This window comes from Cyrtonyx montezumae, unplaced genomic scaffold, assembly GCF_038088225.1.
Source record: "Cyrtonyx montezumae isolate F1298 unplaced genomic scaffold, pur_monq_1.0 scaffold_3, whole genome shotgun sequence".
Lineage (NCBI taxonomy): Eukaryota > Metazoa > Chordata > Aves > Galliformes > Odontophoridae > Cyrtonyx > Cyrtonyx montezumae.
This window is the reverse complement of record NW_027072034.1, coordinates 104984454-105009741: the sequence shown is the minus strand read 5'-3', so window position 1 is coordinate 105009741 and position 25288 is coordinate 104984454. Positions and strand designations below refer to the sequence as shown.

The window sequence follows — 25288 nt, the reverse complement described above, 5'->3', positions numbered from 1 at the left end:
CATATATTTGTCTGATAATGCCAGTATCTTGTTTTCTCATCTGTAGTTATTTATGGCCTGTGAGCACACAGTCTGAGAACTCTAGTTATGTCCTTTAAGGGCTGCCTGAAGACATGTGGCTTCCATTTCTGGAATTCAGTGAAAAAACTTGATACTGATCTCACAACCAAGTTATCTAGATACAAGCTGAGCATTCTTCAAAGGAGAAATATTGTAATTTTGGAGAAAAAAATAAACGTTAAAAAACCCTGAAACATGTAGGTCTTAAGAAATAAAGCAAAGAAACATCAAAGCTATGTAATAGTAGAAGTTCAAAATTATGGTGTTTAGTAATATGTGATAACAACCTATAAAACTAATTGGTTGAGGGTGTCTATTACAGAGAGTGGTGAGGTGCTGAAATAGGCTGCCCAGAGAGGTTGTGGATGCTCCATCCCTGGAGGTGTTCAAGGTTGGATGGGGCCCTGGGCTAGTACCAGATATGGCAGGTGGCCCTGCCTGTGACAAGGTTGGAACTTAATGATCTTTGGAGTCCCTTCTAACCCAAGCCATTCTATGATTCTGTTCAGTTATGTGGGATCTTTTAACAGATAAACACTTGTTCTTTCTACTAAATAGTAGAAGCTTTCAGGTGGAGATCTCTTTGGGATCACAGAGACATGGTGTAATAGCACATGCAGCCTGAGTGTCACAATGTGTAAGATGAAGACTTTTTAGGGAAGGTGAGGCAAGGATATTGCATACGGAAAGTTTTCCTGGAAGAGATGGTAAGGTACATATAAGATGAGAAGATGATCTGAGACAGCCCGCACAACTTCACCAAGGGCAGATTGTACCTGACCTGTCTGGAGTCCTGCAATGGAGTGACAGCATTGGTAGACAAAGGAAGAGAAACTGATGTCATCTGCCTGAACTTCTGTAAGGCCTTTGATATGGTCCCACAGGCAGAGGGGTTGCAACTTGATGACCTATAAGGTCCCTTCCAACTCAAGCCATTCTATGATAAAATATTAAAAAGCTCAAACATAAGAAATAAAAATGCATATAATAAATGGAACCATGGTGAGGCTAGCCAGAAGGAATGCAGTGATGAGCACTGCCCAATAGCTCAAAAGTAGAGTAAGCCAGAGTGGCTGTGGAGGTTTCTTCCTTAAAGATCTTCAAAAGCCTCCTGGATGCATTCCTGGATAGACTTCTCTGGGTGCCTCTGCTTGGACAGAGGGTTGTACTAGATGACCTCCAGAGGGCCCTTCCAGCCTTAACCATTCTGTAATTCTGAACATTAAGGAAAATACTGGGCTACTGCTGAAGGGTCAGGGGATATGATAATAAAGGATATAGAGAAAAAAAAAAAGTGTTCAATGCTTTTTTTTTTAGCCTCCTTTGTCACTGGTAAGACCTAACTTTGGGAATTCCAGACTTCTGCTACTTGGGGCTGGAGCAATGGATACTCACCCTCAGAAGAGCATGGTCAGGTTTGAGAACATTTAAATTGACTGAACCTACACAGGTCCATGGGACCTGATGGGATGCATGCAAAGAGCTGGCTGATATTACTGTGAGTTCACTCTACTGTCTTTGAAAGGTTGTGGTGATTAGAGGAGGCTCCTGGGGATTGTAGAGAAGCAAGCGTTTATTCTTGTGTTCAAGAAGGGTAAGGTGGAGGATCCAAGGGTCTACAGAGTAATCAGCTTTTGATTCATGGGAAGGTGATGGAACAGTTCCTCTCGGAAACTATTTCCAAAGTAGTTAAGGAGTGGAAAATGGTTGGAAGTAAGCAGCATGGATATATGGAAGGGAGATAATGCCTATCCAAACTAATGGCCTTCTGAAATGAAGCGACTGGCTTAGTAGATGACAGGAGAGCAGTGGTCATCTTGACTTTTGCAGGACTTTCAACACTTTCTCCCATAATGTCATTGTAGTCAAACTGATGGAATTGACAACTAGAAAAATGCAATGGCCTATGAGATAAATTTGTAATCCATGAATGTGATTTGGAAAATAGTCTATTATGTTACATTGGGAAACTTTTTGATATTAGTGCTTTTCACTTATATTCATAGTGTTTGTGTAAATGCTAGTGATTATACTTTAGCTAATAAACACATGTTAATACATTCATATATGTGATTAAGTATTTCTCGCACTAATCTAGGAAAATTTATCTTCTGCAAGAATAATTTGGCTTCTGTATTACCATTTCCTAAAATCTATATTAATTTTACACTGAAAGATATTTCCCTTTCATTAGAGTTTTTGCAAGGCTTAAGTTTTGTAATTAGGAATTGAATATTTCAATGGAAAAAGGTGTACATCACCAGGTGCTCACATGGGTATCATGTTATTCACATCAAAATATGTTGATGTGGTTTCATTTTAGTTCCATTTAAATAGTGGCACGTACAAGCTCCATGCATGCTTCTAAGTCTTCTGAATTTTTGTGTGTGGATGACTTCTGAAACAGTGTGTTCAGGCTCTGTAATCCTACGTTGCAGCTTTTTAGTGAGTGTTGGAGATCTAATGATCTTTCCAGAGAGACCCGAAGAGAAAAAAGGAGGGCTGTCATATTCCAAAATGATGTCCATTTGTATGTTTTCAGAGCTATAGGGGTTTCAGTGATACTACAGAAAGTGCTCTTCCTAAAATATTTTTTTTCAGTTGATGAAGTTAAGCTGTTTTTAGCAAAGAAAATGTTTCATGACAGCACAGGGAATTGTCATCTCAGTTGATAGCATCTAGATGTTGCTTATCCATGAAGACAAACATTCGTTTTTAGTGTACAGATGATTTTTTAGATGATGGTAACAAAAATCTCCAAAGCTCAGTAGAGAATATAGGGATAGACAATTGATGCAGGGATATGGGAAAGCCTGGTGGGAGTGTGGAAATAATGGCAGAAAACAACTAGAGAATGTAACCAACCTAGATATAAAAATTGAACCCCTCTCTTTTTTTTTTAAACTGATTATACAGTATCATGTTTATGTGATGTTTTTGTTTTGTGTCCATTACAATCATAATAATTAAACAAAAGGTGATTTTTGTATGAAGAACTTTTTCAAAATGTGCAGATTTGTAGTTAAATTTATATATATATATAATATATACATACAATCAAAACTGTGTTTAGGATATTATTATTTATAACATGAACGTTACAGACTCTGGAATTTCAGAGTTCAGGGTAAAATATAAGTAAAACACAGCAGACAGACTTTCAGGGAAAAGACATCCAAATAAACTTGTTTCTTCTCAGTAGTGACCTTGAAAAAGAAAGGGCTAAAACTAATCATTTTTGCTTACAAATATGTTTAATTAGATTTGTGTTGATGAACACTAATTACATATTAATCATAACTTTATCACTCAAATGTGTACTTGTAAGAAGACTCATCTCTCTCACTGTAGTGTTAAAAAGGGAATAAAGCCTTCCTAATAGTTTGATATAGAACTAGACTTCTTTTTTTTTTTTTTTTTTTTGTAAAATACTAGTCATGATGGAAGCAGATCAGAGCGTCATTTTGTTTTTTTTTTCCCCACGGTAGTTGGACTAATTTTTGTATAGCTTCACAGACACCAAATCTGGCATGGGGGAAGTAGCATGAGCATGAAACTGGAGTTTGAAGGGTAAGGGACAGAAAGAGGATGGCTGTCTCTAGCTGTCATTTGCTTCTAAACCTGACAAAGATATCAGGTATAAAATATGCTAAGCTTGCAAAATATTTATGAGAAGATTCTCAAACTCAGAACTGCTGTGGAAAAGTCTCCTGTCAGAATTCACAAAGTACATGTAGACTTTAATGTGTTTGAGTTCTGTGTTAAACAAGAGCTCATACTAGAGGTGGTCCCAGTGACCCCCTGTTGGCTGTGTGTTGGCAGGTGGAGTACCCTTTTGTCCAGCACATTGTGGAATAATGCCTGCAAATTTTTGAATGGAAACACTGATTTGATGAAGTCAAACTGCTCCATTTAAATGTACTGAATGTTGTCAAATCTTCCTATTATAAGTCAATGAAAAATGGAACTTGAAAAAGGTCAAAGCATTTTCCTTTGGCTGTAACATTTTGATTTTCATTAGCAGTAACACAGTGTCTAATCATAAAACTGACACTGCCCTGTAAAATTCAAAACAGTGAAGTTCAAATAATTCATTTTGTTCTTGTTGGGAAAAGGGAATTGACATCCAAAGCTTTTTGGGGCAGGGTGTTACTTCTTGGGGAATCTCAGCTTTGTGCTCTCATTCAGGATCAAAGATTTTTGAAATTTTTGCTGGAATTGAGATGGTAAATTTTCTCACATAGTGTTGTGACATTGCTTCTGTCTCTGGATATCTGGAGTTGTGCCACTTCTGCAAGATCAGGTTACTTATATTTTTATTATCTTTAGTCTTGCTTGAACTCTTTCACAGAATGAACTAGAAAGGTCATTCCTGTAGACTACTTATTTTATCTATACTGTAATGGAAAATGAGGCATGAATCTATGATGGAACATGGAACAGTAGAAAACAAACTCAATCAGTCTAAACTAGGTTATGGAAATAGGCCACTTTATCTTTAGAATTCCTAGATGGCAAGTTATGTGTGTATAGTCTATATGAAGGGGTATTTAATCTATTTTTCAAAATGAGGTTTTGATTCCTGATTGAAACTTACGTCCCAGGAGCTGTGTGCTTTCTTTGCTTCCCAAATTGAACTTTCCTAAACATCTCTTATAATCTGTAAAATTTAACATTGTGTTATAAATATGAGTTTGCCTTATTTCTTCAGCAGGAAACGTGCTCAGGTCAAGCACTGAGTTCATATCCTCTTGCTTTGGTCCTCTTGTTTTTATCTGGCTCTTTGTAAACTAGACAGGAATTTAATATTTTGGCCAATAGTGTGCGCATAGTAATTTTGTTAGCATGATATGACTAGGCTTCCATGAACTGCTGCAAGAATGATAAATTTCTTGCCAGAGAAAACTACTTCAATATAAGAATAAACTTGAAAGAATTTCCAGTCTCAATAATTTACCATCTGGGTAAGGCTTTAAGCCTTATTGAGTTTGAGTCTTTAGAAGCTATTTTGCATTGTGAAAGCACTGAGAAGCCTTGGCTTTAAACTGTCATACACTGAACTGTGCAGTTCAGGAAAATCTGTCCTATGGAGTACAGTTTAGGCAAACAAAAGGATAAGAAGTAATGAAAGTATAGAACAGTGTGCAGCTAACTGAAAATAGTGCAATGGCAGTAGACTGGTCTGCAAGCCTTGTTCTAATCCAGCCCCTTTTGTTGAGAGATAATACTGAATATGACATTAATGGGAGAATCTGTGATGAAGTTAAGCCTGTGGACAAGCAGATTTCCCACCAGAGAAAAGCACCCATTGCTCTTTTCCTTTCGGTTTATTTGAAGTGAGCACGTTCGCTGTGTTAAGCAGCACGTGCAGGTTTCATGATTTCTTGGCTAATGTGGATGCACTTGTTCTCCAGAAGACAAAGTATTTTGCCACTTCTGATTCTCTGAAATCCTCATGACAAGAGAAACTTTCTCATTTCATCACTTTGAAACTCTTGGTAGAGTTTTGAATAAATTATTTTAACCAAAAATGGCTATTTCAGAGCATCCTGCTGTCGGACGCCATCTGTTTGGTGAGCGTCATCATTTGTGACTTCTGCAGTGTGGGAATCAAATGTCAGAGACTGTCAAAGTGTTTTCCATCATAATCTAATTCTGACTGAGTAGAAAGCCTGATTATTCACTTTGTTCAAATAATGTACAGTAAACCTGGTCCTTTCAATTGAGCCAGCATTACAGTAGAGTGAAATCTACAGACATTGCACAACCAGATTTCCTCAGACCAAGAGTTGTTAAAGAATTAAGGGACATATTTGGTTAAATAAGAAGAGTGTTGGAGAAAAATCAGATTCTACCCTACTAATCATTCCTGTCAGTATGCTTGGTAGATATTGAAAATATTGGGTTTTTTGTGTTTTTTTTTTTGTTTTGTTTTTAATATATCATAAATTCAGGTATAAACTTAAAATCTAGTCTCTTCTGGATATTTAATGTTTTTTGGATGTTTTCCTAAATATATTGAATAGAATACATAGTATACAGTATAGTATGTAAGCATGTAGTATGTAACTGATCCAGCTATTCTATACATTCTTCTTTGTCTAAAATCTGCTGTCATCCTAAAGCCATGTTATTTTGCACTTTTGGTCGCAGTTCCCAAATTCTGGGGCTTTTGCAATTGAAATTTGAGTAGTTATGGTTTTGTTTCATCTCTCTTTTTTTTTTTTTTTTTTGTTTCTTTACTATTCTATATATCACACCTGCTCATGAAATGTAGCATTAAACTAAGTATTGTGGAAAGAACATGGGTGAAGTTTTTCTGCTCAGATGTAATTCCCTACATCATCAGCATCCTTTAAACAAGGGTGATCAGCTAACTTGATGATACATAGCTTTGTGTGTTTATTTTTTTGATGTTTTAAATATATGATGAAAATCAAATGCAACTTTTTTCTGTCTGTTCTCATCTCATAATTTCACAAACCAGTTTAACAATCTTTTCTTAGGAAAATGCTGTGAATGGGGAGCATCTGTGGTTGGAGACAAATGTTTCTGGGGACCTCTGTTACCTGGGGGAGGAAAGCTGCCAAGTGAAATTCTCAGTGAGTTATTTTCAGATTCTCTTTTATGTTTCTGTTATAATGAGCCTGACTTCAGTTTGTTACACTGCTCAGAAGCCTGGCAATTTGAATCACTTACTGCTGTTGTTGATGCAAGTGTTTTGAGAGAATGAATACAAAAGGGACAAAAGATTGTGGGCTAAATATCTAGGGAAAAAAAAAATAAAAGCCTTAAACAATTTTGAATGACCCAGATTATTTACATAATGAGGTTAGGCTTAATGAATAGTTTTGACTAATATGTAAGGATAAAATTAAGTTAGTGAGATATTTCATAAATATTCAAACTAGCCTATTTCATTTATATGGAGATCACTCTGAAAGTAACGCCTCCTATTTGTTTCCATGGAAACCACAACAGCTACAAAAAGTACAATAATGCTACTTGATAGAGCAAATCCTCATCTACAAAGTACTATTTTTCAACATAGACGCCACCATTAGCTGTGCATGTTCTCAGCAGTGAGCAAGAGCCTGCATGCCTACTGTGCACGGCTGACCCAAATGTGATTTGTCTTTCATGTCACTGTCACCACTGCTGAAATGCATTGCCCACCACCTCACTGTGCTCACACCCACTGTTTGGTCTCCCTAAACATTCAGCAAGTGTCAGTGCGTGCCAATGGGCACCATTTTTTTCCACATGGAGGAATTCAATGACACACTTTTGCTTCACGTGCCCATTGTGTCCCATTTTAGTTGGGGATGCTGGTGCACATTTTATGTGATGGCAAAAAATTTCAGCTAATAGACCTTGAGTTACTAAGTCATATTAAGGATGCAGTGGAGGTTAAAGTTGCTCAGTTTTTAATTGCCTTTCTTTTGCTTGACTTGATTGCTTTTGTAACATATAACAGTATAAATTGTTACCCTAAGAGCTAGAGATGAAAATGAAAACGTAGTTAACGTTAGTTGTGGTCAGCTTTTTTGAAAGGTCATACTAAACTAATGCATTTCCAGTTTGAATTTTTGAAGATTATTTCATCTTTCATGCCTACCCTGGTCTTCCTTTGACTTAGCTGTCTTAAATTTAGACTGCATAAGATCAAATGTTTGCATTGGGGAAATGGCAAAAATTAGCTAAGTTGTAATTGTAAAGATTTTGTATTCTTTGGAATATGGAGCTGAAATGTCATGATAAATCAAAGAAACTAGAAGTAATGGAGGAGATCTTATTTATTTATTTATTTTAGTTTTAGTAGTCTGTTAAATCAGTCAAACAAACAAAAAGCCTGTAGCTACTTATAGCACCACCAGGAACATATTCAAATTAAGATATTCAAAAGGTAGCTGCTTGTAAGGCATTATCTTTACTTAATTTTTGCAGTTTTTCATCTCAGGAATTGATTGATTTATATTGCCTTGGACCTTGTGATTAATATGGCAACTAAAAAGCTAACAAATCACAAAACAAATTAAATCTTAAAGAGTTTCACAGTGTTATGGTACTTGTGGTGAAATGTGAGGCCCTAAACTCCACACACACACATACAAACACACAGTGAGAGAATCTTTATGTTTTTACTTATTCTCATAATTACAAAAAGATTATAGCATAAGCCTAAATGGTGTTCTTCCCTGCTTCTTCTTGAGTTCATTTTCAATATATTGAGAATTATAATGAAATCATTTATTAGAAATTTAAATGAACTTAAATAAAATTAATGCAAAAATCTTAAATCAATCTTGACTTGTGTGCTTATAATGTTTCTGTCCCTCATGTGCAGGTCTGCAAGTTAAAATTCCATTAAAATTAATTTCATTACAATTTTTTCATTCATTTCAATACATTTAGAATACACAGGAAGGAAAAAACAAGAAAAAAAAATAGTGCATTCTCTCTCTCCTGCGTGCATTCTCTTGCCTTTGATATGCTTTGGCACAGGGGATTCAGTGAAAATTATTTTAAAAGCTGTTGTGAAATTAATAAAACTAACCAACATAATTAGGTGGAGAATTTTGTACCTGCTCTAACATTTCACAGCATTCAGTGGGAGGGTTATCGTTCTTTGCTAAGTGACTCACTTTTCCTCTGCAAGAATGATTAGGCCCATCATAATCAATACTGTACAATGAGCATGAAATGATATACTCTTCCTGATTGGACTGTGTCCTCTGATTTGCATGTATGGTTTTTCTCTTTACTGGCTCTGCTCATCATCTTCATAGACTTTTCCTTTTAGAGCAATGATCTGTGTCGTAACCTCCTTATCAGTTACTGAAGACTCTTACTGCTAGCTCACAAGCTGGAGTACTACAAATTTCTGTCTTTCACAAAGTCCAGTGTTTAGCAGGAAGAGCTTCAGATTTTTTTTTTTCAATACACATGGCAACTGAGAATACCAAGAGGAAAATTATAACTTCAGTAAAGAGAGAAATATCTCCTGTTACAGAGATAACATTATTCCTGTGGAGAATATTGTAGCTCCATCCACATACTTCTCCCTTTCCTCTTGCAGAAATCTGCTCTGCGGAGGAAGTGTGCTGCCTGCAAGATTGTGGTCCATAATGCATGCATGGAGCAGTTAGAGAAGGTAAGATATTGCCATCTTCTGGAGACTGATGCACACAACACTTATCTATTTAATTCTCAAGCTGAACTTTCAGTCTGAAAAATACCATATGCCAAATTAGGTTTCTGTAGCTGTTTTGCCAATATAATTGTTAAAATGTTGTCTTAAATTTTCAACTTATCTGTTAAAATAGATTTCTTCAAATTCTATGAACAATTAGGGAAAAAAACACAACAACAAAGAAACAAAAAAACAAAACACCATGGAATGCTTTCACAATTTTAAGATTAAAAAATAATTTTCCTCTACTTCTAGTCTGGAAATTGAAGCTAGAATATGCAGTATCCTGTCATGCACAAAATTGGCCTTTCAAAATTTCTCAGCTAAACCCAGAATAATCCATCTTATGACAGCTATACATATTATGAGCAAAGCAATATAAAAAGATACTGTATTTACTAGATAAATACAGTTTTATTTTCTCCTCAAAACATCAGAAATAAAGTTACTTTTTTGAAAAACATCAAACTTTTCCTTTGTGATGCCATTATTTCTATGAGCATCTGTCTTGTCTGTCAGTTCAAGGAGACCTCTTTGCCTCCAAGTATCTATAGAATACTGATCAGAGTTCAGTTATCCCATCAGTGATTCTTATTCATTTCACTTTACTAGCAAAAGAGATTCTCCACCTCTGCTTTTTCATTTTAGTGGGATATGTGTAAAGAAACGAGTGGGAATATCCCCACTGATTTCATTAGAGCTTCATTTTCACTCCTATATGTTTTGCAATGTTGTTCTCCATAAAATAAGTTGATGCAAAACAAATTTATAACAGCAACCCTTTGGAAAGAGCTTTTCCTTTTCCCAGTATTTGGGCTTGTGTTGACAAGTGTCACAGTGATTGCCATAATACCAAGTTGGAGAGGTACCATTTCCACCCCCGATGCTTTTACCCACAGCGAAATTAGCATTAGCACATGCTTTCAGCTCAAACTGTTACCAGTGAATTTTTCATGAATTCCTTCATCAGCAGCAATACCGTCTCTGTAGCCGAGTAAGCTGGTGGCATTGCCAGTGGTAGCAAATGAGCACTTAGATAAGACCCATTCTGTTGAACTTGTTTATGCCATTGTAGAGAATGTGGAATTCTCCTCTTGGCAGAGGGCTGTTATATATATTCATCTTAAGGCCTGGTGGAGCTTAAAACTGGTACATAAGTCTTCTGTTCGTCCCTCTCCACATTAGGTGTAAATTGAAAGTAAATTAAATACAGGCTGGAAATTTTTCTGAATACCCAGGATTAAGAAGTGGATTGATGAATTGCAATTCCACATGAAGAACAGTGGCATAAGATAATGCTATTATTTTGATTTCTTTTTAAGTAATAAATATTTCATATACTTTCTTCTTTTCCTCACTTCAACTATTATTTCGAAGGCCATGATTAGAGATAAAAACCCTCATTTCTGTAGGAAGTGAAGAACTGTATTCAAAATCACGGAAACTCAATCCTTCTATTTTCATAACTATAGCATTACAATGCAGCATCCTTAAGGATTTTACTCTTTGAAGACCAGTCAACTTAAGCTTAAATCCAGTTCATTTAGTGCATTTCACTTATCCTTTAACCTTTTCCTCTTACTCTCCCTTCTTCAATATACCATTTTCTCTCTATGTATATTATCTTGCTCATATTTCTATTGATTTTGCTCTAAAGATCATAGAATTATGGAACAGTTTGGATTGGAAGGGATCTTAAAGTCCGTCTAGTTCCAATCCCTGACATGTTTCATTAGATAAGGCTGACAAAAGCTCTGTTTAACTTGTCCTTGAACAGGTCTGCAGGTGTGGTATTGTCAACTTCTTTGGCTTATATACTTCAGTGTCTTACGACACGTAGTAAAGAATTCCTTCCTAAAGTGTAATCTAAATCTACCCTCTTCTGTTTTAAAAACATTACCCCTTGTCCTATCACTACAGGCCCTAAGAAATTATTTTGGGGTTTCTCATCAGGCTCTCATGTGTTTTTAATGCTTTTTCTCTTTCTAAAAAGATTTCTAAAAATGATTTTCTGAAAATGTAAAGGAGGCAATACCACTGCATGAGGCAGTCTTATGCTCCCCAAGCAGCTTGATGTAAGGAAAAGGTAGAAATTTATGATATATATATATATTTTCTGAGAATTAAAGTAGTTTTCCCACAGATTTTGTTTACAAAGGCATTAAGCTGAGTTGTGTGAAAGATCTTAGCAGTCGTTTTCCAGCTCCAAATAACTTTTGACAACTCAGGTTAAGTCTGTTTTGGTTACAAATTATATTCCTAAGAAAAGACAGATGAAAGTTTCCTGCTTGGCATGAGGGAGAAGGTTTAAGTACTTGAACTGAGCATGCAGCAGTAGCTTTAGTGATGATGAAAGTTGTGTAGAGATCTAGGAAAGAGCATTATTATGGTGTATGAAGAGTTTTTATGACATCCAGGTAAGTTTGTTCAACCAGTGAAGTAAATATTCTAAATATGCATTGGAAACGTGCCCTAGATCAATATGTTGGAATAAACTCTCATCTTGTTTACGATTCTAACAGCTTTATTTTAATGTCAGATTAATTTTCGCTGCAAACCAACTTTCCGAGAAGGGAGCTCCAGATCTCCAAGAGAAGTAAGTAGTGGACAAATGATGGCTGCATTCCATTAGATTTGTGTGCTGATTCACCTGGTGTGGAATTGCATCTGTGCTTTTAGATTCAGAGGAGTCTTAGAGTATTGGTACCCAGTGGGACATGTTCTCAACACCAGAATAAATGTAAAATGAATTCTTGCTGAAAGTGCTATATTGCTTATACTGTCAGGAATCATTTTGTCTTTCTGCTGTCTCCTTTTACTCAGCCATTCTGTTGCTTTTTTTTTCTTCTCCTTTCCACTTTTTGTAGCATTTCTTCTGTTTCTTTCTAACATTTGAAGTAGTATTTTGACTTCTGTTTGATTCCCTGAGCTTCTGCTATACTTTACCTTAATTAATTTGAAGCATCCCTAGTGTTTGAAGATTCTTTTAATGATTTTTTTTTTACTAACAAAAAACTCATGCAAATCATCATTCAGCTGCTGTCTAAATCCGACTCCCTTGAAAGTGCTGGATTGATTGTTCTTGTTGCTACATATATGTGTCTTACTCACGAAGTTAGAAGCTATTGCTCCCATAAGGCAAAACAAAACCAAAACTCACCACTCTTCCTGATCCACACTCAAAAAACCCACAAACCAACCAGCAACAAAATAACCAAACTAAACCAACCAACCAAAACAAACAAACAAACAAAAAAAGTGCAGGTGATAGGTGAAACTTATTTATGCACTAGATAAATATTTTTTAATTAAAGAAGAAATTTCCTAACTTTGATATTTGTTTTGGTTGCCAGTCTAATATGGTGGAATCTCTTTTTATGTAAGTAATCACAGTATGGAAGAACACTTGGAGATGACTGCTGTTGCTTGTTTTTCTTTTTCACTTTTGGTAGTAATGGGAGAGGAATAGAGATTCCATTTGTTTATGGGCCACTATAGAGCTTCACTACCCCTTAAGCAGAGCCGAGGAAATTTAGACACTTGTCTCATATTTCTTATCATTTCATAGCTTCTCTTAGCAGACGTAGCTTCCAGTAATCTGGGCTCTGCTGTGCAGGCTGGTGGTAAAGCAAGGTGCAAGTGAGGCCTTCTGAACCTCTTGCCTGCACAGAAGGATTACAGCAGTCCTGAACACCCTCTATTTTCTTGCCTAGATTTTGATGCCATCCAGGGTGAAAGTAGTCCAAACTGAAAGAGTCCAAGTGACTTCAGTGGCCAAATGACTTACTTCTCTTTCTCTTCACCTGTACTGACTTGTGATATTTTTGCTTTATACAGCTGTATATCTGAGCAGAATATAATACAGGGCCCTATGTTGGTATCCAAAAACATCAGTCTTCAGGTCCTCCCAGGGGGCACTACTGCATTTTGCTCCAGAAATGATTGCCTTGGCAGAAGGACCCTTTCCTTTAATGTCCATAAACAAATTTCACATGGACAGTACCTCTAAGTGCAAGCTACCATCTCTTCCTATAGCATTGCCTTTGTTCTTCTCTTGCAGAACTTTGTTCGACATCACTGGGTACACAGACGGAGGCAGGAGGGGAAATGTAAGCAGTGTGGAAAGGTAAGATTGCCTGCGCATCACAAATACAACACCAGGTACATAGGCATTCAAGGTAGTCAGTAGTTCCTTCCAGTCATGGGATTGTTTCTGTGCTAAACACTTAACCTCTCTTAAGTAGAAAATGACAAAACGGAGTGATAGCACCTCTGACTCACACATAGGAAGAGAAAATGCAGTTGCATCCATACAAGAATGTGCTTATCACATGTTATGGTCAGTCTGGTCAATCACATGCACTGGTCAATTAAAAAGGCAAGGAGGAAGGCAGGAAGGCTCCATTATCTTTTTTTTCATGGGTAAGCCAACTCAGTGACAATGTTGTGCTCTTGTAGTGATATCCCCTGCACCAACGTTGTGATTAATTTTTGTTTTTTCAGACTTCTAGACAAGGAAAGGCTGCTGCTTTCATCTCAGCAGATTCTGCGCTTTGTGACTGCTTCATATTCACTATCTGTGTGGCAAAATAAAAGCTTGTTTCTAAAAAGCTTTAGAAAGGAGTATAACCTGAAGGTTGTTCTTCTGAAATAATACGAACCCCTGAAATTTGTTGAGAGATATTTAAATAAATCAACAGTGGAATTTAATTTCCTTACTCTAGCACAGTGTTCTATCCCCTGTTAACAGCAACTAAGAAGACTATTATGTCTTGTCCCAATGGGATGGCACTTAGTTAGAAGAAATCACATTTTAGATGGATACTGATATACATCAAGTGTAGCAAGACATGGCATAGAAACATGATGCCCTTTTTTAACTGATGGCATGCAAACACTGCAAGGAGGCTCTTCACAGGCAGCATAAAAGTATTTTTTAACTACATACTATGTGAACAACCACCTTCTTATTAATCTGCTAGCTTCCAACGCTCCACAGCTCTCATGTTGGAAGAGGTGGTAAATAATTGCACCCAGGACATGTTCTGTATGCCTTTCATTATGCAATACATCTCTTTTGTACTTCTGCTCATTTGTTTCACTTGCAGGCTGAAAAAATTCTAGTTTGCTAGCTTTTAGCTATTATTAACTGTTTGTTACCTGAGATCTTCAGAGAAATTAAGATTAATTTTTTTTTTTTTGCATAATATATCATGAGAACAATCAGACCATGTGGTCCAGCATGCAGTTCTGAGACCAAATGCATATGTACCATCATACTAAAAATGTTTTTAATTCGTTTTTACTTCCTGCGATGTCTGAAGCAATGTGTCAGTCAAACAGAGTACGTAGTTGAAGCATCGGTCTCTTTCAGTTAATAGTGCCTTTAAAGGCCTATGGATAGATGCAGGGCTTTATTTTCACTGCATATAATGTTAGGATTCAAATTTCTAGTGGTAGGTAAATCTAATTTTCATCTGTATGGTTTTTTTTTTTTTTATTTGTTAGTTTTTCAAGAAGTCACCATCTAAGTGCTTCTCTTACTGTTTTTATTGGAGTTGTGGCAGTATCTGTCTCACATACAGTAATGTTACATTGAAAAGTACATTGAAAGCCTTAGAAAAAGAATAAACACCCTTGTAATTTTTTTCCGTGACAACTTACTGCTCCTCCTAATACTGATGTGAAAATAATGATAAGTAGGTTTAAGGATATAACCAAAACGTCATCCCTCTGTGTTGTGTTTGTGTGTGTGAGTGCCTTTACTAATAGGGTCTTTGATCTCAATTATTTGGGCAGATTGCAAGCTGGGGATTCAGGTGCCCTTTTCTCCAAATGTATTTTCTCTGTTATTCGTGACTGTGTACTTCCACAGGAGCAGTTCACAGCATGGAGTTTCATGTGTTGCACAGCAACCTGATGCTAGTGAATCAGGGTTAATCAGGTACTGTTTGGCTGATATACCCAGAAGAGTGAAATTAACTTTCCATCCCCACATTTCTGAATTTATACAGAAAGCTTTCTTATATAACCCATGGACAAGGTAGGAGAACTGAATTCTCATGTTTTTTTTCCTGAAGAAAGGAAGAAGAGAGAATTTCTAGTGAATTATGGGGTCTCCCAGTGTTTCAGTCTAATAGTCTACATAAAATCTTGCTGTGACCTGCAGCTCATCACTGTATTTCATCATTCCCTTTGAAAGTTAGCTTTCAAACAGTTGCTATCTTATCCCGGACATCTATCCTTGGAAAGAATTAGCTCACATCTGTAAAGCAATTTGAGGAATTACTGGTTCTTATTGTTAATATGTTTTTACTGCTCTGTATTTTCTCTTATGACTCCCTAAAAGCCACATGGCTTAGTGAATAAATGAGAAATGATCCATCCAGAACCAGACAAGCTGCTCAGTCCACATGTTTAAAATACACCACTAACAGGCTGTGGAATTAATGTACTGAATTTTAGGTTTCATTAGTGGAACTTTAAGGAGAGAAAAAATTCTCCCATGCTTGTTGGAAACCAGAACAAAAAACATCTCATGCTGTTGAGGGGCTGATTTATTTCTTTTCAACGCTTTGGGACAAAGAGTAGGATTTGTGAGTATCTTTTAAGAGACCTCAGTTGCAATAAATGAAAACTGAGTTCTTTGTTGTCATATATGCTATCACTCTTTTTGCCCTCATGCCCACACTGAATATCAGATTGGATCTGTCCAGGCAGAAACAGATGACTGGATTGTCATTGTGAAACCCATTTGGCCAAATTCCGTCACTAAACTTGGATATGCTATATTATCCCCATTATGAAGAACCTGCTCTTTGAGTTTCTCTGAATATAAAACCTTAGATATCAGGGGAAGGATTAGGAAAAAAAAACAGAGGTAGCACAACCTGGAGGACTTGATCAAAGTTGGTGGTGTGGTCAAGTATGTGCTGAGGACACGAGGTAGCTGCAATGGCAATTAGACAGGAAAAGCCTTCTCCCTGTCAGTGTATTGATAGAGCTGCCCTCAGCAGCTGTGCACAAGTGAGCAGACTGTAGCTCACTTGTAGCTGACAAGACCATTGCACCTCTGAGTGGCTTTTGATTGCTTAATTCTCCTTCTTGCTGCATTTTTCACACCACTCACTGTTTCACTGTGCTCACATCTACTGTTTGGTCTCCATAAATGCTCATCAAGCATTGATGAATGTCAGTGGGTGCCAGTTTTTTCCACACAGAGGAATACACTTTTGCTTCTTATATACTTCCAAGTCATATGCCATTTTGTCAGGCTGCCCCTCTGCTTCCTGTCTGTCACATGGCAACAAAAATAATAGAATATTGGCAGGAAGGTTCATCTTCTGCTGCCATTCCACCAGCATTCACCTCTGATGTTGTAGATCAACATCATAAAAGAGGAGATATCAGTTGTGGAGCAGCCCTTGTAGTCTCAATTTTCCTGCATGTGTATATCTTCCAGATGTTTTCCGCAGCAAGAATCTTAACTAAAGATGCAGTGAATCTAGATGTTACTAAATCAAATTGCTGAAGCTTTTTGCCTCGAGTCTTGAGCATGTGGGAGATCTTAGTAGTACTCAGCTTGTCAGAAAGAAAACTGACTCATAACCTCATAACTTCACAGAGAGACTTTAAATCAGAAATAAAATTCTGAGTTCTGAGGGGCTATGTAGGGTAGTAGAAAAAGACAATAAAAACCAAAGAATATAGGATGCAGACTACTAGAAGTTTAAAATAAATCTAAACTTATGAAAAAAAAGAGGCTGACTACAACAGACTGCTCCCAAATAAATAGAAATATGAAGCAAATACAAGTTTTTAGGCCATAACTCCTGTTGTGATTTGTTACCTGTGTTATGTACCAGAAGAGTGTATATGTCTCAGTGGTCTTTTCCAAATTAGACTTTAGAAGAATGAGATGTATCTGCTGAAATTGCATTCTACAAATCTAAACTATGGGAAAATAAAATCCCATATTTACTGGTAATTATGTTTTTTTTTTTCTTGCTTTTTTTCCTCTTTAAAACTATAGAAGTATATACTTTTATATTTTATTTCAATCTATTTTTTAATGTACTAAGAAGATTTTGATCTGATTCAGCTTAATAATAAACTTAATTTCCCAAATGGAAGATTTTCAGACAGACATTATAGCTGATTCTACTCTCTACTAAAATAGATAGATAATAATAAACCCAATTCTTATTTATATTTAGAGCAAAAAAGACTGCAGTGAAAAATAATCAGTTCTGTGTAAAATCTGACTGTCACAACTGTAGAAAGCCATTAAAATATCCATTTCTTCTCTTCATTTTCCTTCTCTAACTGCAAAATTTTATAAAAAGCACAAAAATTTGGAGGAACATGTTTAAAGTGTGTGTGAGAATATGCTGTAGCTGATGAGCCTTCTCTATTAGTCCTGTCAGTATTTTATCCTCCCCAGATATATTTGGAGTCTAAAAACTTTGAGGCTGAGCCAGTGTATGCGACTGCACTGAACTGATTTAGTCTAGCACAGTTACCTGACAAGAATTAGAGATGTAAATTTTCCTGTAGTGAGGAAGAATTTGAGTCCTTTTCTCTTGCTTATTGTAGGGCTTTCAGCAGAAATTCTCCTTCCATAGTAAAGATATTGTGGCCATCAGTTGTTCCTGGTGCAAGCTGGCGGTAAGTGGATAATATTCATGGAATGTGCTAACACCTTCACTGTGTTGCTTCAAGGCACGTAATTTTGTTTGTGCTGGCTCTTAGAGTTTCTTCTCTGAGTGAATCACCACCAGTTCTGCTCTTTCTTTTTCCTTTTGCTCAGATGCCTTAATTTCATCTGGATAATACATGAATCCTCCTGGGAGAAGGGTCTCGCTGCCCTGTGTTGAAACTGGCTTCCTCCCATCAACACTGTGCTTCTGCCAGCTCAAAGATCCAAAGGGCTTTTAATACATTTAGTGTCAAACTGGGTTATGGTCTTTAATCTGTTCTTATATAAGTAGGAGTGATTTTTTTTTCCTCTTTTATTCTTGATCTTTTTCCCCTTGGTAAAAGACAAGGCTAAGGAAGATGATTTTTACTTGTACCTTCCTAAAGCTCCCAGGGTTTGACGATGAGAGAGTTGGGAACATTGCTCCAGTTTTGCAGTCTTGCTCTCTTTTTTCTTCTCCTTGCTTCCCCTATGTATTTCTTGACCTCCTTATTGACTCTACTCTTTTTCTCTTCTCTAGTTTCACAATAAAGTCACCTGCTTCATGCTACATCACATTGAGGAGCCATGTTCTCTGGGGGCTCACGCAGCTGTTATTGTGCCTCCCACCTGGATCATTAAGGTGAAGAAACCTCAGGTAACTGCATGCTGATGTCTGTTTCTGAAGCTGTATGGCTTCACAGGGCCAGCCTGGCTTTTGCACTCAGTATACCTCCACTAAGGCATGCTCATTCAACCCTGTCTCTCTCCCTGAAACCCAGCATACATCCATGGTGATTATGACCCTGTATCCTCCTGCCCTTCCTGTAGGTTTTCCTGTTTGAGTTGATTAGCAGCAAATGTGACTTTTGTTCTGAGCAATGCAGCTCAGGTGTGTTCCCTGTGACTTCAGCTAGTGTACTGCAAGAAATCCCCTGTGCTGGAGGCAGTAAAGCATGCTTCATTAAATAGAGCTGAGCAAATACAGGGAAAAACTGTTAACAAATGTTCACATAAACTGCAGTAAGAAGTCACTGTAGTTGGACTGGTATCCCTCTGTATTTTTCACCAAAGGACACTTAAGCAATCATGTCTAATTCACATCAATTCTTGCTGAATGCCAACAGTAAGACCACATGCCCATTAAGTTGAAAGGAAAAGGATGAGACTTCAAAGCTTTGTAATAGATTTTAGTGAGGTTAATTCACTAATCAACACAACAGGAAAAGAAGGTATCCTAAAGAGAGCTGGCCAAAAATTAAAAGGGGATTTGTATAATGTACTTTTTTGTTTGTTTTTGGAAGTCTATTTTCACTCCAGGTTGAACTGAAAGAAACAAATACACACTGAACACGTCAGGGAACCAGAAATGCTGGTGTAAGTTTTACTTCAGAAGCAAGGAAATGGATGAAAAAACAGGAATGCTGGTTTCATTGAACAATTTTGTGCAGCTTATATGTTAGCATGAGAAGTGACTCAGGGCTTTCTGGCTTCATGTCCTGGCTGGTAGCAAAAAGCAGAGGATTTCACAGCGTGGGAAAGGTACTAAGACAAAATGTCCATGTGTGAAACTAGAAAAAAGTCTACATTTGGACGTTGTTCAGTCTTTAGTTCCAGTCTAGGAATATGGCTGTCATCTTTGTAAGTATTATTTCTAGCAGGCTTGAATCTAAAGACAGAAGGGAAATAAATAAAGAAAACAGAATTCAAGTAATCAAACAAACAAACAAAAACCCACAAACCCAGCCAAAGAGACAACAGTTTCTCCTTTAGATATAGGGTATGCGTGGTCTCTAGCCACCTCTCCTCTGAGAAAAAAAGGTCTCCTTGGTATTTCTGTATTTTTCCCACACTCCTTTTCCTCTCTTAGTTTACTCTAACCTTCTCAAGAGAAATTTCTTTCCTTTCTTGTGGAAGATTGAGCCCTCAGCAGGGTCTTAATCTCCTTGGCTAATTTTCAGCACCTGTGGTATTTGGCTCTAAAATGAATCTGGCTTCTATTCTGCGGCATTAAAATAATGGTATGGCCTATTAGTCTTAAGACTTTCGGTTGCTGGGTTTCACAGTAGAGTGCCTGGAAGCTTTGCTTCGGTCATTTAGCCAAGAAATGGTGACTTCAAGGGTTTAGGGGCTGGAGGTGGATCCATGAGGCAGAGATCCTTGGGCTAGGAACCATTAGAAAGAATGCCCTAGCTGTTGTAGTCCGGACCTAGAAACTAGGTACCTGTAGAGTCCTTGAGCTTTCCACTTGGAACATCTACATGAAGTAAAAAAAGACTAAAATGCTGACTAACTCCTAAACAGGCGAAATTTTGGACAATGTATTTTGAGCATAATGAGTTGCCAGAAATTCCAGTTACCTACAGATGGAGGTATGAGAGTCTCTTTTTTGACCAGGTAACTTCAGGTAGCTTGTGTGTGGGACGAAGATGGATATCTTAGAGCTGTGGGTAGGATAATTCATCTTCTTTACCTAAAATCCTGTTTTATGGACACACACACACAACTGTGGCCTATGAGGCGAAGGCCAAATACCTCTTGTTATTGACTATACCTTTGCAATTTAACTACACCTACTCTCATGCACATGGAAAAAAGGATATAACTGAATATAACTGATCTGAGAACCAGTTTTATGTGGCTGGAGTTGCTAGTCTCTTCATAGGTCTGATAAGAAAACCTGAATCTTTTTTCATCCAGTACATTTCCAAATTATTTCTCTCAAATTGTTTTAAATCACCATTAAAAACAAAGAAACAAATCAAACAGAAAACAACAAAAGCACCTTTTATGTGCTTTTTAGTATATATTCTTACAAAACCAGAAAGATTATTGAATTTGTTTGATTGTTTCTGGCTTACTAAAAATCCTTTTAGAGTCTACAATATACTATGGTTACTATTATTTTTAAACAAAAACAGAAGTAGTGATTGATTGAAAAAGCCTTGCTTTAATCTTCTATGCTTTTACTTCTTAAAATTTTCCTTGATTTGGTGGTTACCCAAAACAGTCTTCCCTATGGTATTTATTCTCTTGTCTATTATTATTATTATTTTTTCAGAAAGGTCAGAAGTTATTTTTCCCATGAATAATAATTGATTTTAATTAAATATTAGACTTAAAGAAAAGATCTGTTAATTTTTCCCGTGTGGGTCATAAAAAGGAGAGGAACTACATCACTCTCATGTCAAGTCCTTAGAATTAATGCAAAACAATTAACTTGGATAGCTGAAACTTTAGATCATTCTTAATCATGTTCGGCACAGAGTATGGGCAAGTTTACAAATTTTCTGAACAACACCTAGTACAGTGTTAGTTTTGTGGAATGAATCTATTGCTGTGGGAGATATTAATACCTCAGGTGCATTTTCAGATTTTTTGACAGAAATCTTGCTTTATTTATTTACTTTTTAAAATTTCTTTAGGAATTTTTCTCCTCTCCCACTGTTTCTGGCCAGCTCTCCTGTTTATTGTGGCCCTCTTCACCCTATATGCCTGTTTTGTGAACACTATTGTTGCATTCAGTCCACAGAATACAAATATAATATTAATTTTTTTTTGTGAATTCAGATAGTAAATTAATATATATAAGCAGCAATTTGTTTTTTACATATTTCACAATCAGAGTAAATTTGTCTACAAGCCTTTCTGTTATAAATTATTTTCTCAGCTCTAGTTAACTACTCATATTGATCATGGTCAACTCCTGAAATGAATTCCCTACTCATGAAGTTTATTTTAGTGGTACCTTCATCCTTTTTATTGGTTGTTTCTTTTAGGCAAGTAAGGTGGCTTTTTGTAGCAAACCCTCGCCCAGTTTTCAATTTTTATTTCTCTTTTTATTGCTACAAAAATGCTTTTCCATGCTTATGTACAACAAGGGTCACCACCTTTCAAATACTGTACTTGAATGAACAGCACACTCCCCCTCGGAATGCCAGCAAGTGTTGTGGTAGTAAAACATGATTATGTAATTGGTCAAAGAAAAATCTTTGTTCACACTTTTTGTATTCTAAATGGGGAGCTTTTGCTTTTTGCAAGCAATCGATTGCTACATGATAAATATTCAGAATGGTTTAATTAGATCCGGGATAGGTGGTAGCCCTGTCTGTAATGACCCATTTACATAAATGGAAAATTCCCGGTACCTGTTTTGTTTTATTCATACTTTATTATGAGTTTATCGATTTCCAATATTTCTGTACTGTATTAGCAGCACTTTTACACCATCTCTGATATCCTGTCATTCAAATTGATTCCATCCTAATTTTCCTCCCTGTTGTGAAAACAGTCCACCCTTGTTGCCTGATGTTGTGTTATAAATGAGGTTTGGCAGCCCTAGTGGTTTTGTGCTAGGAATGGATTTGCTATGGCTTATGTTGTGGTAGAAAAGTTAACAATGAGGAGGAGTACATCTAGCTGATGTACCTACTGATTCAATCTGTCATCTTTTGTTTGGGAAGGCAAAGACAGTAAGTGTGAAAATCCATTTTATTTTATTAATTTTTTATATTTTTCTGTTCAAGGTGAGTAAAACACAGTATTTTCTCCTTCTCCTCCTTCAAAGGCCTTCAAAAAGTGGTAGCAATTCTTATACTTCTGGGCTAATTTCTTCCTCTCATCAGTTGCTTGCTGCAGCTGTCTTGCCTAGGTGTGATTTGTGAACAACCAGAAGATGGTCAAGATTGACCTTCTCACAGGTCTTGCTTACATCATTTGAGGATCAGCATGTTAAAAGCCTTTGAAAATGAAGACTGAAATGTTGCAAAGGAAAAGGTGGAAAAGTTTAATTAGATCTGTTTAGTACAGTCTGTGGCCCTTACACCAATCAACACCGTAAAAGTACTTCAATTCTTTTGTTCATTTTGCTAAGCTTGCTTAGAACTACAGTGACAATGCAATAATACCAAGCATCTCTCTTTGAAGATGGCCAAACTGACATCCACAAAGGAGAGGTTTCCTCTGTAGATACAAGTTAGGATTTACATGTGGTACACAGCAAAGGTATGCTATGCTATCAAGTACTTCACTGAAAAACATTATCTGTTTGTAAAAATACTGATCACCTTGTTTTGTGGACAAGGTACACAAAACACATTCATTTCTTCAATTTCATGTGCAAAGATTGATGATTACTTCTGTCTGTTATTCTGCATGTTTGCAAGGGGACCTTGCATATGTTTATTCAGCTTTTTTGCCTTTCGTCTGCTGTAGATGTGCAGTTACCATCATTGTAGCTAAGATTTAGGTTGTTTTAACACTACAGATGTAAGTATACTTTAAAAAAAAAAGTGAAATAACATAGTTATGACATAACATATTTTATTGCCCCTCTGAGTGTAGAAATTAAAAAAGTTATGGTGGAGGCTTAGACTAAAACTCTTTCACTAATATGCTTATATGCCTCTTCCCACCCCATTCACAGGCAAAGAAGGAGCCATGCTGTAATGGGATTTATCAGTAACTACCCTTTAATGGTCTTTAATTTATTATTATTATTATTTTTTAAATCAGGTAGTATTTTCTTTTTCCAAAAGAATTTCACTTCTCATCCTTTGAGAAGGCAGAATAACAGGTATAGTTCTCCTTTTAGTGGTACAGTTAAGTACTATCCTAATGTAATATCAAACTTGAGATACTGGCTGTGATTTGCCAAAGGCTTCACTGCATGTTACCAATAGAATAAATATCTTAAATTTTACATCTTGAGAGACTAGAAGAGAAGGAAAAGTTTCAATATGCCCATGACCTTTCATCAGATAGCTGTCAAGGCTGCAGATAGACTAGATCTCCAGTCTGTCTTGCTTTGCCCCACACCATGGAAACCAGCTGAGAAAATAGGCCAAGAACCCCACTGCTTGCAGTTGCCTGCTGGAGCTTTGAGGGCAATGTACTATGACTTTATACTGTCATAAAGACTTTTGACTACCCTCAGTCTGGCTCCTGAGGTAGGGCAGTGAAAGTCAATGAAGGTGACACTACCTGTTCACTTCTGTGGTCAGTGCAGACTTTGTGATTTATCGTGCTTTCAAGATCACTTTTTATGTATCAGAGTAGGGAAGAATAAGAACATCTCCTTAGGTAATTTCTCAAGCTGTGACCTAGTAGGGCAAGTGCCTTGAAATTGCTCTGCTGAGCCACATTGTCTTCAGCATTTTCAGTAAGCAACGGCATAAATAAATGGTCCACAATGAATGTTGGGGGTGATAAAAGATCTTGTGCTCTATGGCATACCTCTCCTTCTCTGATTTAAAAAGGAGATACTAGTTTCTTCAGCTATTTGAGTTAGATAGCTTTTAACATCTTCCACATTTCTGAGAAGTCTAGAGAAAATAAATTTTGGTTTTTTGGACCAAAATTTTGGAATTCTGAACATGGTTGTTAGGTAATTGAGAGAATCTAGTAACTGTTCTTGTTATTGTAATGTCATTACTTGTTAGTGAGCAGGATTAAGTAGGGACAGATATCATTGCTTATGTACTCGGTGATCTCTGATCATTAACTGATTCTCATTAGTGATACACTTTTGATTATAATCAGGACAGAAATGGCATTTTGGATAGACTGTGTGGAACTTGCTCCCCTCCTGAAGCCAGAAATATATCAATGAACTTTCTTCTAATTTCCTTTGTTACTTTCTTTCCTGGAGATGGAAAGATTTGAAATAATGAGGAGATATTTCCAGTATTTCTTATATTACAAAATCTCAATCATAAACCAACAATTTCAGGTAGTGAATATTAAGGAAAAAATAAACGATAAACCCTTTTTGGTATGTTTTTATCATATTGGAAGACTTCAATGGTTCAGTATTACAAAGTAGGCTATTGCCAGCCTAGAGAATACTTTCAAGCACGTTTTTTAGATTCTGCAAAAAATACAAGCTGTTTTGGATTGTTATTTTTTTTTCCTGTAGTTCAGTGTTATTATTTAAGAAGCGAACAACTGGAAAAAAGCTCAATTCCTTAACTATTAATAATTCACATTATTCCTTATATTAGATGATTACACAAACTTCTTGATAGGGCTGGAACTCATTCTGCAGTGCCAGCATCATATGCCATGGTGGCCTATGTTTTACTGAGTCATAATGGTTGCCGGAGCTAAAACTTGTTGTTTTCTTTCCTAAAAAAAAAAACATGAAAAATATCTCATTTATCATGTTTTTTATTACGTCTTTATGCAGGGGGTCTCCATACCAGGAGACGAGCCTGATTGGGCAGGAGACTGGAGCCCCGAAGGGGAAATGGGCGTCTCCTACCCCTATTGGGAGGGTTGGCAGGTACAACATGTGGTGTTATGTGAGTCTATGGGAGCATCTGATCTTTTTCCCCCCTCACAGCGTGGGAAAGTTTCCA

General features: G+C 36.7%; 1 protein-coding gene across 4 annotated transcripts in view; it reads left to right on the top strand.

Moving 5' to 3' along the window:
* DGKI (diacylglycerol kinase iota) overlaps window positions 1–25288 on the top strand; it is a 209044-nt gene that overhangs the window by 81562 nt on the left and 102194 nt on the right. For 3 of the 4 annotated variants that reach the window (XM_065742681.1, XM_065742684.1, XM_065742682.1), the window contains 7 exons: window positions 6567–6662; window positions 9140–9214; window positions 11793–11849; window positions 13314–13379; window positions 17849–17920; window positions 18472–18588; window positions 25117–25212. In XM_065742681.1, the coding sequence (XP_065598753.1) occupies window positions 6567–6662; window positions 9140–9214; window positions 11793–11849; window positions 13314–13379; window positions 17849–17920; window positions 18472–18588; window positions 25117–25212 (579 nt within the window). The remainder of the gene's footprint in view (window positions 1–6566; window positions 6663–9139; window positions 9215–11792; window positions 11850–13313; window positions 13380–17848; window positions 17921–18471; window positions 18589–25116; window positions 25213–25288) is intronic. The other variant, XM_065742683.1, reaches the window with a different exon arrangement.